The sequence below is a fragment of the Tachypleus tridentatus genome, chromosome 4, assembly GCF_004210375.1.
Source record: "Tachypleus tridentatus isolate NWPU-2018 chromosome 4, ASM421037v1, whole genome shotgun sequence".
In the NCBI taxonomy this organism is placed as follows: Eukaryota; Metazoa; Arthropoda; class Merostomata; order Xiphosura; family Limulidae; genus Tachypleus; species Tachypleus tridentatus.
Genome location: NC_134828.1, coordinates 91,583,701 through 91,599,303, shown reverse-complemented (window position 1 = coordinate 91,599,303; position 15,603 = coordinate 91,583,701). Strand labels below are relative to the sequence as shown.

The 15,603-nt window shown below is 34.9% G+C and overlaps 2 protein-coding genes across 6 annotated transcripts in view; both read right to left on the bottom strand.

The window, feature by feature from the left end:
• LOC143249679 (IQ calmodulin-binding motif-containing protein 1-like) overlaps positions 1-1,379 on the bottom strand; it is a 63,247-nt gene extending 61,868 nt beyond the window's left edge. For all 5 annotated transcript variants that reach the window (XR_013027903.1, XR_013027904.1, XR_013027905.1 and 2 more), the window contains exon 1: positions 490-1,379. Coding sequence is in view for 2 of the 5 variants with exons in the window: in XM_076499967.1 (XP_076356082.1) it covers positions 490-574 (85 nt within the window). In the remaining 3 variants the exon portion in view is untranslated. The remainder of the gene's footprint in view (positions 1-489) is intronic.
• Positions 1,380-6,949: 5,570 nt separating this feature from the next.
• On the bottom strand, positions 6,950-15,376 carry LOC143248382 (uncharacterized). Its single transcript, XM_076496743.1, has 2 exons — positions 15,327-15,376; positions 6,950-7,623 (listed from the first exon to the last, which is right to left on the bottom strand). The coding sequence occupies exons 1-2, from the start codon at positions 15,339-15,341 to the stop codon at positions 7,102-7,104; spliced, it is 537 nt and encodes a 178-aa protein (XP_076352858.1). The 5' UTR covers positions 15,342-15,376; the 3' UTR covers positions 6,950-7,101.
• Between the last annotated feature and the right edge of the window lie 227 nt (positions 15,377-15,603).

Genomic DNA, 15,603 nt, shown 5'->3' with positions numbered 1-15,603 from the left:
ATTTCCCTCAAAGCCCCAGGGCAAAACCACCTGGTAGTCAAGTGTACTTTTTTCTCCAAGAATACAATTTCACAAGTATACTATAAGAAAAAAACTCGTTTGTAGTCCAAAAGTTTTTGAGTTTCAGTATAAAGTCCAGTGTCAAGTAAGGTAATGACATTTGTAAATATTTCAGTACTTGTACAGAATTTCCCCAGTTATATGGATCGAGTGTTAGAGACACATCCATTTGTTGCAGTTCAGTTGATAACTCAATATTTAAAATTTTTACTTCTTTGATCCATAAACAAGCGTAACTATAATAAAATCGAAGTTATTCTAATTGATATTTATGATTTAAAAATTGTAATATTCTTGAGTTATCAACTAAACTACTACAAATGAATGCGTCTCTAACACTCGATATATTACTGGGGAAATTCTCCACAAGTACCAATAGATCTGCAAGACGAGTTTTTTTTATTATAACTTTAGTTGTCTTATACTTACCATTTACATTTCCAAGTTTCTCTGGAATGTCATTGATGCCGACATCCGATATTTCCATGGCAATCTTCTTTATTTTATTTCTCATTGTAATTGCAATGTCCAGCTAAATACTAAACCTCGTTGACTATAGTAGTTTGAACAGTTGTTTTTGATAAATTGTGTAAAATAAAATTAACGAAACCCATTAATATTACCTCTACGGTAAGGCCTCACTAACTAATCATTAAAACAAGGGGTTTGACATGTCGTATTTACTACACTCTAGTGTTTTAAAATAATATATTGTTTGGCCACACAATCTATAAAAATGACTTATAGAAATTAGCTATTTTAATGTAAAATACACACTATTACTAGGATTTATTAGTCTGTGCAAATAAGAAATAAGGTACACAAATCTTTATACAAATTATCTAATTAGCTAATAAAATAAATGTTTCACATATGCAATAAATGCATTCAGTGGTATAAGTTTCCAATCATTGCTATTATTGTTTTGAATTTTAACTTTTGTCTTGAAGTACATATTTACTTGTAAGTTGAAGAAAGCTATAGGGCTTTACAAGAACAATAGGAGCGATTGGTTATCCTCGCCCTACCACTCCTTTTCGAAATTGCATACGTTTATATTAGATAAAGTAATACTTCATATGAGAAAGCTCAGAAACTTCTTCTCAGATCCAGACTGACCAATCACCTTGGTTATTTATGTAGAACGAGTGCCCATGAAATTTAGTACAAACTCCAATCATACTTTACAGAATTACTAACCAAAAACCGCAAAAATATTCTATCTCCCATTTATGAAAATGCTTCAAAGTGATCCAGAATCCGGATCCATAACTGGATCCACACCCGATTAGGGGTGCACTTTTCCATACTGAATTCCAGTCTGATGTAATACTTTCGTGTAAATTAGTCTTAATTTTTGAGATCAGCGCGCAAAAACAGACACACAAACTGGCTCGATTCCAATACCCTCTTAAAGGGCCCGGCAAGGCCAAGCGTGTTAAGGCGTGCGAATCGTAATCTGAGGGTCGCGGGTTCGCATCCCCGTCGTGCCAAACATGCTCGCCCTTTCAGTCGTGGAGGCGTTATAATGTGACGGTCAATTCCACTATTCGTTGGTAAAAGAGTAGCCCAAGAGTTGGCGGTGGGTGGTGATGACTAGCTGCCTTCCCTCTAGTTTTACACTTTTAAATTAGGGAGGGCTAGCACAGATAGCCCTCGAGTAGCTTTGTGCTAAATTTAAAAAAAAACCTCTTAAAGCGAAGGTAATGATGATGTTCATGTCAAAAGATGGGTCTAGAACACCTAGAAAGTTCTAAGGATGTAATTTAAATATTTTAATACATTCAAAGCTAGATTATAAATTAAAGATAGTTATGGCACGTGTAAAATTAGTTGAAAATAGTGAAGGAGATAAGAAGAGTTGATTTAAGCTAGTAGAGTGAATCAGTCTGTATATATTAGTCATCCAGTTACTTTGTGCACGTAAGTTGAGTTGTTTAATATTTGTTAAAGTCATTTTTAAGGTAAAATTAGGACAATTTATGACAACATACAAGTGTCGAAACTGTTAAAGAACGAAGGTTATCAATTAGTTATAGTTTACATGGACTCAACTTCAAATTTTCACCAGACAATTTATAAAAAACAGTTAATGAATGAACAACATTGTAACACTGGTGTCAGAGGTGGGAAAATGAAATAGAAGTTTAAATATATTTTAAACAGAGAGCTTCATCTATTGAACTGATGACCGCGAGATCAAGAAGAGAGATTCAAACTTTACTTGCAACGATGACATTACTAAGACAACTTCGGAAAGAATGAGATAGAAAATTAGGAGACAGAGCCAGAAAGTTTAAAGAATGTCAAGAAAAAAGAGATAATATTTAAAGAAAAATTGAAATAAAAATGAAATTAAATTGGAAACAAGATTGTTGAAGTCATAAGAGACACACAAGGAAATTACAACAATAAGGTTGAAGATGTATTGGAAAGTTATAATGACAATATTAATGAAGTCAAAAGTGGAGTAATAATAGCATCATTGAGATGAAAATAAATATTTGTGACAAAAGAAAACACCTAGAAAATGGACTATTAAATGCAAATACCGAACCCGCCACACCTGTTTAAGCACCAATTTAGGACTTTCAGTTGAAAAATGTCACCCACTACAAAATATAGAATAAGATAACTTATTTGGTCTACACCTATTACCACTTTTACTGTACTACTTGCTACAGAAGGACCTTTTCTGGACTATTCCAGTCACAGTACTATGAGATCAGGTTTTAACTGGTCAATTAAGTATCAGCCAATCTAAAGACAAAGGAATATGAGGAGATAGTACATATCATGGTCTGCTTTAATCATTTCCAGAGGAAACCAGTGAAACAATAAACAGTGAGGCATCCATCATGCCATATTTTAAAAGGAAACGATTTGACAATATTAAGTAACATTCAAACTAAAAGCTGTGATAACTATCAAGCTTCAGTAGACATCTTATTTAACAGGTTCAAAGTGTCACTCCAGAAAGAAAGTTCCAGAACAGGATATGGAGGAAAAAATAGAATTTATCCAAACTTTTGAAATATTTGGGAATGCTTGTCCAATTATCTTATCCAGATGCTTCCAATAAAATGATGAATTGGATGACATGAGACGAAGTCATAGGATTTATAACACATGATCATCTTTACCAACAAAAAGTAAAATTAACCATCACGTAATATCACTCTAACAGTTGAAAGGACAAATATATTTGGTAAAAGCATTTGATCCAATGACACATAGCTTGCGAGTTGAAACCCCAAACTACCAGGCCATACCAGGCTGATAAGAGATAGAACAATACTATACCACAATTTTCACTATAACATTTAGTCGTTTTAGAATACATTTTTACTTCAAGTGAGTTTCTCGTCATCATTAATTAGTTCACATAAATCTTTATAGATGGCAGCAACACAGAATTATCAAGTTACAATAATTGTATCTGAAAGATTTCACATACAAAGAGTCTTCTTCTGTTACGTAGCATCATTACAGGGATAAATAGCTTATTAGTTTATATTTAATTTGGTATGCATTAATAACTTCACGCTTTCATCAATATGTAGAGATGTCGTCTGATACGTTATTTTAAATAATGTTGTCTGCATTAAGATGTGGACTGGCGATTTATAAGAAAGGTTTTATTGATTGGAAGTTTGACAGACTATTAAGTAGTTATAATAGAATTATATAAATATTAATTGTAGTATGCAAAGGGTTACGTTTCATTTTACTTATATATAACTAAGAACTCGAAGCACCATTAGGAAAAAAGTGTCATGATAACAACCGGGAGACAGTTGACATGGGATATAACTGCATTATATTTTGTTGTTTGGTATTTAACAAGCATATAACTGTTTATTTTGTGTTTTTAAAGGATTAATTAGAAAACATAGGAAGTAATTGACGTAAGCAAATATTGAACCTCTTTTGTAGCCCTCAAGCCTATTACTGAGCCACTAAACGACAGAAGAAGTGGAATCCATATATTAAATATAACGATGCTATACGGAGCTGTCAACGGTTTGCTGCTTAACCATGTCATCAAAAAAAAAAATAAATTAATTAAAGCATAGGGAGGTGACTATCTAATATCTACCATATATCTCCGAAGAAAGTCACAAAGAGTCAAACAAGTAGGTTTGTATGGATTTTTACTGAAATCTAGCCCCCTAGTGGGACAGCGATAAGTTTACGGACTTTCAAAGCAAACATCCGTAGCTCGATTCCCTGCGGAAAATAGAGCAGATAGCGCATTTTGGCTTTGTTCTAAAGTTCTAAACAAACAAATAATTTCCGAAACAAGGTCGCCTAGTATCATGGATATTCGTTCTTTGACGGAAGTATACGGCAGCCCTGACAATAATCAATCGTCCACTTGGCTGTTATAGAATTAATTTTAAATATTATCATAAATACAGTTTCATTGTACTATTTATTATATCGTTGAGTTAAAGATTCGTTTCTTTGTTTGTTGAATTTCGTGCAAGCTATTCCGTAATAGAGAGAGACGCACGTGAAAGGGCATGTTATGGTTAGGACGACACATTAGAAAGTTTAATTCGTAATAAAGAGATATGCTTTACTTGGTATGTTAGGCCTGGCATGGCTAGGCGTGTTAAGGCGTGCGACTCGTAATCTGAGGGTCGCGAGTTCGCATCACCGTTGCGCTAAACAGGCTCGCCCTTTCAGCCGTGGGGGCGTTATAATGTTACAATCAATCCCACTATTCGTTGGTAAAAGAGTAGCCCAAGAGTTGGCGGTGGGTGGTGATGACTAGCTGCCTTCCCTCTAATCTTACACTGCTAAATTAGGGATGGCTAGCACAGATAGCCCTCGACTAGCTTTGTGCGAAATTCAAAAACAAACAAACAAACTTGGTATGTTATGCTCAAAACACTATGTTTTAATTAAAGTTCAACTTTATTATGAAGGGATACACGCGAATAAGTATCTTATGGCTATAAAGACTTATTTTAAAGTTTATTTCAGTAATAAAGATATGCATATGTGTTGTTGTTATTGTTAAAATAGCTTATTATTAACGTTTAACCGTAACATAATTTAACTATATCATTATGGTAAAAGCTAACCCTTCAATGGATTAGCGATAAGCCTCAAAGCTTATAATACTGAAACAGGAATTCTGTCCTCGTAATGAGCATAGCCTAATGTTGCTTTGCGCCTAACAACGAACACTATGGTAGATGTGTGTCTACGTGTGTAGTTGAAAAACGAATTTTGTTTTCAATGTCTCGTACAGGACTAAATATGTTGGTGGATTTACCAACAAATTTCATTTTATTCAATATATTCATTCATATCAGGAATTATATATATATACATAAAGAAAGAGAAAGAATGATATATTCAGTTAAAATGACAACAGTTTTGTAGATCTTGGGAAAGTGTTAATTATTAATTTATAGATGAATAATTATGTTAAAGTTATTGACTTTTACTTATTTTTTTCATGTTTAAGTTGCTGCTAGGATTAAAAAGAGACATTAATAAGTTAATGATTTATCGCAAATTAATATTTAAAACCTTTTTCAAATTATTTTGATATCTTTGTCGGTTTACAAAATATATATGTATAATGCTGACTAGAAATGTTTGGACATGTTAAAAGCAATAAATATGTTCCTTTTATATTCTATCTTTTCATTTTATAATTACTTTTCGCTATGTTTCGGTTATACATCTTCATCGAGAGATTAAAAACAGACTAATAACTGTAATACGTTAATCATTTTATTGTATAATAGGAGGTAACAATATAGAATCATGTATCAAATGTTACAATTAGTTATATAATACGGTTCCAATACTTAACCATATGAATTATGCGATGATTTGAAAAGTCAAGATTGATGCGCGTTTTAATTCGTTGTGGATTATTACTTAACTTTTTACATTTTCGAAATAGATTGTTCGTTTGTTTGAAGTTAATCACAAAGATGCTCAATGGGTTATTTGTGTTCTGCCTACCAAGGAGATCGAAACCCAGTTTCTACCTTTGCAAGTCTGCAGACGCTCTGCTGTACCACTTGGGGGCTTCGAAATAGGATCGTACCTATAAATATTCTCATAATTATGTTTTAATATGATCTGAAAACAAACATATACATTAACTTTACTTATGTGTTATTTTCTGTGGTAAGTCAGAATGCTTATAACGCTAAAACCTGGGTTTCGATATAGCATAAATATCACGCTATGTTGCATGTATTTAAAACGAAACAAACAAAACATTATGCTCTGTAGTTATAAAATGAAAATAAATAACCTGAATGTTGTTTGGGAACAAAATATTTTCAAAAGCAAAACTATATAATGGTTTGTTTGTCTTTTAATTTTGCCGAAAGCAACAAGAGGACTATCTGCGCTATCCGTCCATAATTTTAGCAGTGTAAATTTAGAGGGAAAGCAGCTAGTCATCACTACCCACCGCCAACATGTAGGCTACTCTTTTACCAACGAATAGCGGGATTGACCATAAATAATAACACCCCCACGGCTGATAGGGCGAGCATGTTTGCAATGATGAGGAGTCGAATCCACGACCCCCAGATTACGAGTCGATCACTCTAACCACCTCGTCATGTCGGGGACTCACGTGGTCAGACCCTGAATTTATGTCTTACTAAGTGGCAAAATGAATACTAGATATAAATGAGTTATTCCAAATTAGAAAACAAACTTTACGTTTAGATTAATACATTTCGTTTGCTATGATGATGAACTGAGTTTTTATTAATCAACAACGAATAAAATTAGATGGATTTAGAAGTAGTCACTTTTACATTTGCTTTGAAAATCTTAGTTCAAATCACATTAAATAATACATAAATAAAATATGTAATGACCCAAGTTATTAATGCTTTTATTTCATAATTTGGTATTACGTACAATTATCTCTTGGTGAAAGAAAAAATAATCCTTTCAGAAGGCAAACCTAGTTTGTTTTATTTTTAGCCATTTTTCTTTATGAACAGTTGTTTTCTACCTGAAGTTTTGTAGTTTCTGTTACCATCCTAACTAATAAATGACATTTTTTCCTTCCGATGGATTAAATTCTTTCTTTCCCCTCCAAGCATTACATCTTCCTTTCTCACCAAATAAACCAGATTGATGTTTCAAAACAGAAAATACAGAGTTCCGTTTTCCCCCCCAAGGCTTAAATTGCCTCTTCTCAATGTAGTCATGGTCGATATCGTCGTCTATTTCTACAGAGATACTTCTTTTACCACCACTTGCTTCGAACTCTCGTGTGGGCAAGATAGTATCACTAGGATCCTGGTTCCAGTCTCGATCATTGTCAATATTTCCAAGAACCGAAGTGTGTCTCTTCCCTCCCCATGGACTGAAAGGACGATAACCATATGAAGGCATGTAGACTGCTGTGACGACTGTGAGTTCATCGTTGGTTTTTATCTTAGTAGCTGGAGTCGAAGGAGGTTCAAAGGACGCTGCTTTTATCATCCGTACTGAAGTGTTGAAAGAAGCCACGCGTAGTAGACACATAGTTAAAATGATTAAGAGAGGCTGGTACCGTGCTCGCTATTAAGAATAAAAAAACAAATGAAAAGAAAAACATTAGGCCGTTTAAATGAAAATGCTTCTTAATGTTAAGGAAATACGCCCTTTTATGAATTAATACAAATTACATCCAAAATAATAAGCACTGGGCTCCATAATTCAACTTGCAAACATGAAACATGTGTTACTGTTATCTTTCGAAGTGATACTCGTTTGGAAAATGCGTAACGTTATAAAATCGTGAAGCAATGTAAAAATTAGCTATAATCTTTGCATAAAAAAAACAGTTACGTCTCTTACGATCAATAACTGTAAGAAAGAGATATTAATTTGTATTTTAAGTTATCGAACTAGACAACAATTACACTATGTCACAAAATTTTTACTTTTTGTTGTTCCTGGGCAGAATGTGTTATTTCCCAATTGCTTATGCCTAAAGAAAGTGAAAAAGACCTATTTTTCTCTTCAAACTTTGCTTTTGTGACCTGGATAATGAACTTTTCAAATTTACCCATTTTCCAGAACATTCCAGGAAGATTCAGTGCTGAGTAGTTGATAGAGAATTTTCTCGAACTTACAATAATCTTCAAGAGCTTTCTAGAATGTTGTAGAACTTCACTCGTCAAGATGGGCTCTGCTTCTGACACAGTGTACCGGTCTGTGCGAGGCAATTGGAATTACTTGTAACCCGAACGAGTGGAACCTCTTCATTGATAGCTTATCCAGTAGCCTCAAAGCTGTGCTGCTCCATAACGGGAATAAGTATCCGTCTCTTTCCCTGGCTCATTCGGTGCACCTCAAAGAGGAATATAACAGCATCAAGACTTTGCTAGAAGCCTTGAAGTATGATGAGTATGGCTGGGAGGTTATCAGAGACTTCTAAATGATGGCATTCCTGATGGGTCTCCAAGGAGGCTTTACCAAGTTTCCCTGTTATCTTTGCTTTTGGTACAACAGGGACACCACAGCGCACTACAACAGCAACAGGAGCACTAGCCACAACGGACCGAGCTCTCTGTGGGGAGGCACAATGTCAAGTGTGAGCAACTATTGGACCTCCAGAAGGTGTTGTTCCAATCATTGCACATAAAATTGGGTCTTATGAAACAATTTGCAACAGCTCTTGATTTGGAGTCTGCAGCCGTCAAGTAGCTTCGATACTTCTTCCCTAAGCTGTCTGAGGCAAAGGTCAAATCTAATGTCTTCGTTCGATCACAAATAAAGAATATCCTGGAGTGCACAGAATTCCCTAAGAAGCTCAGTAGAAAGAAAAAAAAAAGCTTGGGGGCAGCTTTGTCGCAGTGGTTTGGGGCTTCTTGGGCAATCACAAGGCCGAAAATTATGTGGAAGAAGTGGAGGCTCTGATAAAGAACTACGGCAAAAATGGGCTGCAGAATATCCCTGAAAGTCCATATCCTTGACGCTCGTCTTGACAAATTCAAGGAGAACATGGTAGCATACACTAAGGAGCAAGGCGAGCATTTCCACTAAGATATACTGGACTTTGAACGAGGTTACCAAAAAGCGTATGACGAAAACATGATGGAAAACTATATTCGGGGGTTGATACGTGAAAGGTATTTACATTACAGTCGCAAATCTCGAAAAACTACTCAATTATAAATATTTTTGTATAACTTTAGTATAAATACATATAAATCTTGATTCATATGTTGTTTTATTCAGACCTTATGTAAATGAAAATGTGTAAATTTGCCTGTTTTTACATAGAAAATAGGTTAATTTCTAAATTTCATTATCAAGGTCACAAAAGCAAAGTTTGAGGGGAATAATGGACATTTTCTGTACTTTTACAACATTAACAATTAAGAAATAACACATACTATCCAGGAACAAAATTTGTGTTATATAGTGTAATAACACATATTATCCAGGAACAAAATTTGTGTTACATAGTGTAATAACACATACTATCCAGAAACAAAATTTGTGTTACATAGTGTAATAACACATACTATCCAGGAACAAAATTTGTGTTACATAGTGTAATAACACATACTATCCAGGAACAAAATTTGTGTTACATAGTGTAATAACACATGCTATCCAGGAACAAAATTTGTGTTACATAGTGTAATAACACATACTATCCAGGAACAAAATTTGTGTTACATAGTGTAATAATACATACTATCCAGGAACAAAATTTGTGTTACATAGTGTAATAACACATACTATCCAGGAACAAAATTTGTGTTACATAGTGTAATAACACATACTATCCAGGAACAAAATTTGTGTTACATAGTGTAATAACACATGCTATCTAGGAACAAAATTTGTGTTACATAGTGTAATAACACATACTATCCAGGAACAAAATTTGTGTTACATAGTGTTATAAATAAGAATTAACTCTCATCATATATTTAAAATTTTAAATTTGTCCGAGAAAACTAACGAACGGAAATGATTCCGCTTCTTTAGAAATAAGTTTTATACAGTTTTTGTAACAGCATGACTGTTGTCTTTCTCTGTTAGAATGGGTGTATAACAAACATAGTTTTTCTACAATTATACAGACAGTAGCCGGGACGTAGGCGTGCCCTCTTAGCAAATATGAGGGTTCTTGGTTCGTTTTTCGTTGCATAAAAAAATTCAGTTTTTGAGGGCCGTAGGTGCTCCTTAAGAGAGCTTTATTATATTATCATTATTTCAGATAAGAGTAAGCCAAGAGTTACTTGGCAGTGGGTACTACACTCAACATACTTACTACATCACCTTCAGAAGTGCAGTGTTTTGCAAGAATCAGGATTATTAATGCTCTTACGAAAATAAATCACCGTCACATCAAACATGCTCGCCCTTTCAGCCGTGGGGGGCGTTATAATGTGACGGTCAACCCCTCAATTCGTTGGTAAAAGAGTAGCCCAAGAGTTGGCGGTGGGAGGTGATGACTAGCTGCTTTTTCTCTAGTCTTACACTGCAAAATTAGGGACGGCTAGAGCAGATAGCACTCGTGTAGCTTTGCGCGAAATTCAAAACAAATCAAATCAAACTTATGAAAATCACCGTAATACAATTTGCCTATTAAGTAATTGCACGCCATCTGCTGATAACATTTCTATCAGGTTCACGATCTTCATCTCGTCTCCCGCTGGTACAGCGGTAAGTCTACATTTACAACGCTAAAATCAGGGGTTCGATCAGCAGATAGCCCGATGTGGCTTTGCTGTTAAAAACCACACATTATTTGTATTCAATATTTCAAATTTACTTTCTTTTTGGTTTTCTTTGATTGTCTGAATAGCTTCGCGCATGTTCTTTCCAATGACATTTTAATGTTGGACTAAAATAACAGTTTTACCCCCTTCGATTTGTGTGTTTAGTTTTATAAATATATTGTGATTAAAGTAAGACATGACATTCTTGTTTTAACACTATGTTTATGTTCATTCTTTCTGCATTTTCAATTTCTTCTAGTTTGTCCAACACAAACATTTAAACATTCACGTGATATTTGATGTGTACCAATTTCATATTTAGTTGTATCAGTAAATTGGTTAACTTTGTTTATCGGTTTATATATCAGAAACATATTTATTTGTTTACTAAAGTGCTTCATTATTGGACAGAATAAGCCTGGTGTAAATGACAAACATTATTTTTTACTTTTTGTTATATAAGTAGTTTTGACTTAATATTTTCATCCTCGTCTTTAGCTTTTAACAACTATGTGATATTTATTTGTTTGTTTTGAATTTCGTGCAAAGCTACAGAAGGGTTATCTGCGCTAGCTGTCCCTAATTTAGCAGTGTAAGACTAGAGGGAAAGCAGATAGATATCACCATCCACTGCCAACTCTTGGGCTACTATTTTACAAACGAATATTGGGATTGACCGTCACTTTATAACGCCCTTACGGCTGAAAGGGCGAGCATGTTTGGTGAGATGGGGATTCGAACCCGGAACCCTCAACTTACGGGTCTAACGCCTTAACCTACCTGGCTAAACTATGTGATAAGTATCATATTAAAACCAGACCGGCATGGCCATAGGGTTAGGCAGGTCGTTCCAAACATGCTCGCCCTTAAAGCTGTACAGTCATTATAAGTAATGGTCAATCCTGCTATTCGTCGTTAGAGGGAGTAGCCTAAAAGTTGGGGGTGGTTGTTATGACTAGCTGCCTTCCCTCTGGTCTTGCATTCCTAAATTAGGAATGGTTAGCGCAGAGAGCCGTCGTGTAGCTTTACTCGAAATTAAAAAAAAATGTGCATGTTAAAACTCCTTTTTACAGCAAGGCACTTGATCAATAATAACTCATTATTAATGGTTTCCTGGTTACAATATAATTTTTGTCTTTTAGTTGAACACAAAGCTACAAAAGCTCTCTGCACTCTTCCTGTATCGCAGATAAAACAAAACAAAACAGCTGTTTAATGAGATTTAGCATGACGAGATATTTGATGAGATAGAATATTCACAGAGAGAGGTTTTTCTCAATAACGTAACCAACAAAGGTAAACAGCTATTTGTTTCGCCTCTTAAGCAAATTGGATATAACTGTCAATCTTGTTAAGGTACTTAGCAAAAAACCGTTAATTCCTCCTTATTTTAATGTCATACCAACATACTTTAACCACATTTTAGGTTTGTTATCCGTCTTTTCTAATACTTCAGTTTCCAAACTGTGCATAAATAAGTGACGTAATAACGAAGATAAAGGAAAACCCATAGATAGACATTCAGTCTATTTCTAAACTTTACTGTTAATTTGAGGAATAAAAATAAATACACAGCGAATAATTTGTTTGAATTTGTTGAAGGAATTGAGCATATAATTTCAGATCAGAGAGATATCTTGATGTATTTTGATTTACGTCAATTTCAACCAAAGTACCCGTTTCTAGTCTCTTCGGGATTTTACTTTTATCTTGTATAGTAAATTTATTTTGTTGTATTTCGGAGACTGGAAACAGTTTTATTTTTTATAATTGTTTGCAGTAAATCGATGTTCTTTGAACCTTGAGTTTTACCATATATAATATTTATTTAGGTATATTCAACTAAAACATATAGCATGAAGTGGAAAGTTATTTCGTGTAATAAAAGAGTTGATAAGATACCATGATCTGTATACAAATAAAACAGAAGTGTCCTTGATTTATACTCTATACACTATTAACTCAGAAACGGATAAAAATTTATTAGTAACTGTTGTTTGTCTCGGTCTGGAGACATGTCGCCGGATTGCTGTGACAGAGAATATTTTTGTTATGACAGAAAAAAAAATGTAAGTTTAAAGAAACTAACTGCAAAATTCTGCCAGCCGTCAGAATGGACGTGACACTTAAGAAATGAGTAATCTGTGCATTGAGGTAAATGATGGAATTACTCTAGATACTATTCTCAGTGTGATGGGCAGTTTAAACCTTACAATTCTGAAGACAGTCATACCACAAATCTTTCATCTAATAATAATAATGTATATAAACTAACATTAAAATTCGATCGTCCATGTTCATTCCTTGCATCTAACTCAGAGAACCTTAAACACCTCGTGGCATAACGATATGTCTACAAACTTACAGCGCTAGAAACCGGGTTTCGATACTCCTGATTTGTGCTTAATTCAAAAACAACAACTTGAAAATATCATGTTCTCTTAAGATAGAAAACAAAAGATATTATCTTTAAGCTCTCAGCTGACAGTGCCAAATATAACGTTATTTCGAAAGAGGTCATTACAATGAAGAAACCGAAACAGGTTAATTGTCTTATAATTAAGAGCTCTGATAAGGAGCCTGAATTTAATGATACGGAAAAAAGATACACACGTCTGTTTTTTGTTGTTTTTTGCGCAAAGCTACTCGAGGACTATCTGCGCTAGCCGTCGCTAATTTAGCAGTGTAAGACTAGAGGGAAGGCAGTTAGTCATCACCACCCACCGCCAACTCTTAGGCTACTCTTTTTTACCAACGAATAGTGGGATTGACCGTCACATTATAACATCCCCACGACTGGGAGGGTGAGCATCTTTGGTGTGACGTGGATTCGATCCCACGACCTTGAGATTACGAGTCAAGCGCCTTAACCGCCAAACCGTGCCGGGTCATGAAAAATAATAACAATACTACTTATGAATGCTTAAACCATAAAGCCTTAAATAAAACCGAATAACCACTAGCGTTTTCTCAGAAGATATTTTTAGGTTTCTAGAAATATTCAATAATTTTATAACCTTAAATCTCACTACAGTAGAATACCTGAATTTGATGACTTACCTGTAAAATATCAACCACGGATGCTGCTTAAGTCTACCGCAAAAAAATCTTGATTATTATAAAAATATTATTTACTCTATATTGCCATTTGTTTCTTCTCATCCAGTTTTCAGTTCAGGTTTTCTTAGCAACGTGTTTTTTTTTTTTTCTGTTTTTAATTACAAAATCGCCATTAGTAATATCTCTTTTAGCTTTAGTGTAATTTCGCTGTCGCCATCCACTTCTAGTCAAGGTAGAACTGACACCCACACATATCTTTTCACTGATCAACATAAAACTAAAGTTAAATTCCATGGGTTTCCACAAGTAGTATAAACACCCTCGGGGTTTCACTTCTCGTGTTGGACAGAGCACATGTAGTTCATTTTATAGCTTTGTTCTGAAAACAAATAAAACTAGTGCTACTGTACACAGACTCCTCGAACGTCTTTAATGTTAGTTTTTCGGGTAATAAGGTATCTTTAGCTTTTGTGGTAATTTTTGTGCGTTGATTGGAAATGCAATCTCTCTAAGAATGGGAATCTTATAGTGGACAATCTCAGTGTTTCTGGGTGTGTTACAACTACGATATTTATGGCATTTGGAACAATGACGTAAATGGCCTATTTCGTTTTCATCATATTCTAAATCAGTTGTAGAAGAATGTTAAATCTCTTCTTAAATATGCATTACCTGGACCTACTTTATTGCCTGGCATGGCCGAACGCGTAAGGCGTGCGACTCGTAATCCGAGAGTCGCGGGTTTGCGCCCGCGTCGAGCTAAACATGCTCGCCCTCCCAGCCGTGGGGGTGTATAATTTGACAGTCAATCCCACTATTCGTTGGTAAAAGAGTAGCCCAAGAGTTGGCGGTGGGTGGTGGTGACTAGCTGCCTTCCCTCTAGTCTTACACTGCTAAATTAGGGACGGCTAGCACAGATAGCCCTCGAGTAGCTTTGTGCGAAATTCCAAAACAAACCTACTTTATTAAAATCTATCAAAAACCTTATAAAAGCATTTCCTCCAAGAGTACTTCTCAAGCACCATATTGTGTCCATCAACATATGGAGTACAGTATGCAAAGAACATCTTTTGTTTTGTTGGTTTCTTTGTTTAGAATTTCGCGCAAAGCTACACGAGGGCTACTTGCGTTAGTCATCCCTAATTTAGCAGTGTAAGACCAGAGAGAAGAGATCTAGTCATCATTACAAACTCTTGGGATACTTATTTACCAACGAATAATGGGATTGACCGTAAGTATAACACCCCCACGGATGAAAGGGCGAGCATGTTTATGTCATGGGGATTGAAATTGCGATTCGAGCGCACTAACCATCTGGTCATGACGGATCATATGATTTAAAAAAGGTGGAGTAAGTCATGTTAGGATATCTCCGTTACATAGATACATACACATATATATATTTATAAATATATACCGTTTAAATATCTATTGTTAACCATTTATACGTACACAAACTAAGCATAACTTAATACGTACTCTGTTAGCTTGCATGTTGTTGGAGAAGCTGTGTATTGATCCAGTGAATTGTGATGACAACAATATCGTTGATTTCTGGTTGTCTGCCATCCTTATATACCTAACTACACATTGTCTTTAGTCTAAGACATTTTTAAAAACTTATTCCTTTGGGAATGCTAATGGCTTTCTGGTCAGATGATCTTCTCCGAAGGAGCAAATCGGTTTAGCCAACACATTGTATATCTGAAGGAAAACATGCCGCTAGGTCTTTATTACTTTGTTTCGAAATAGAAAT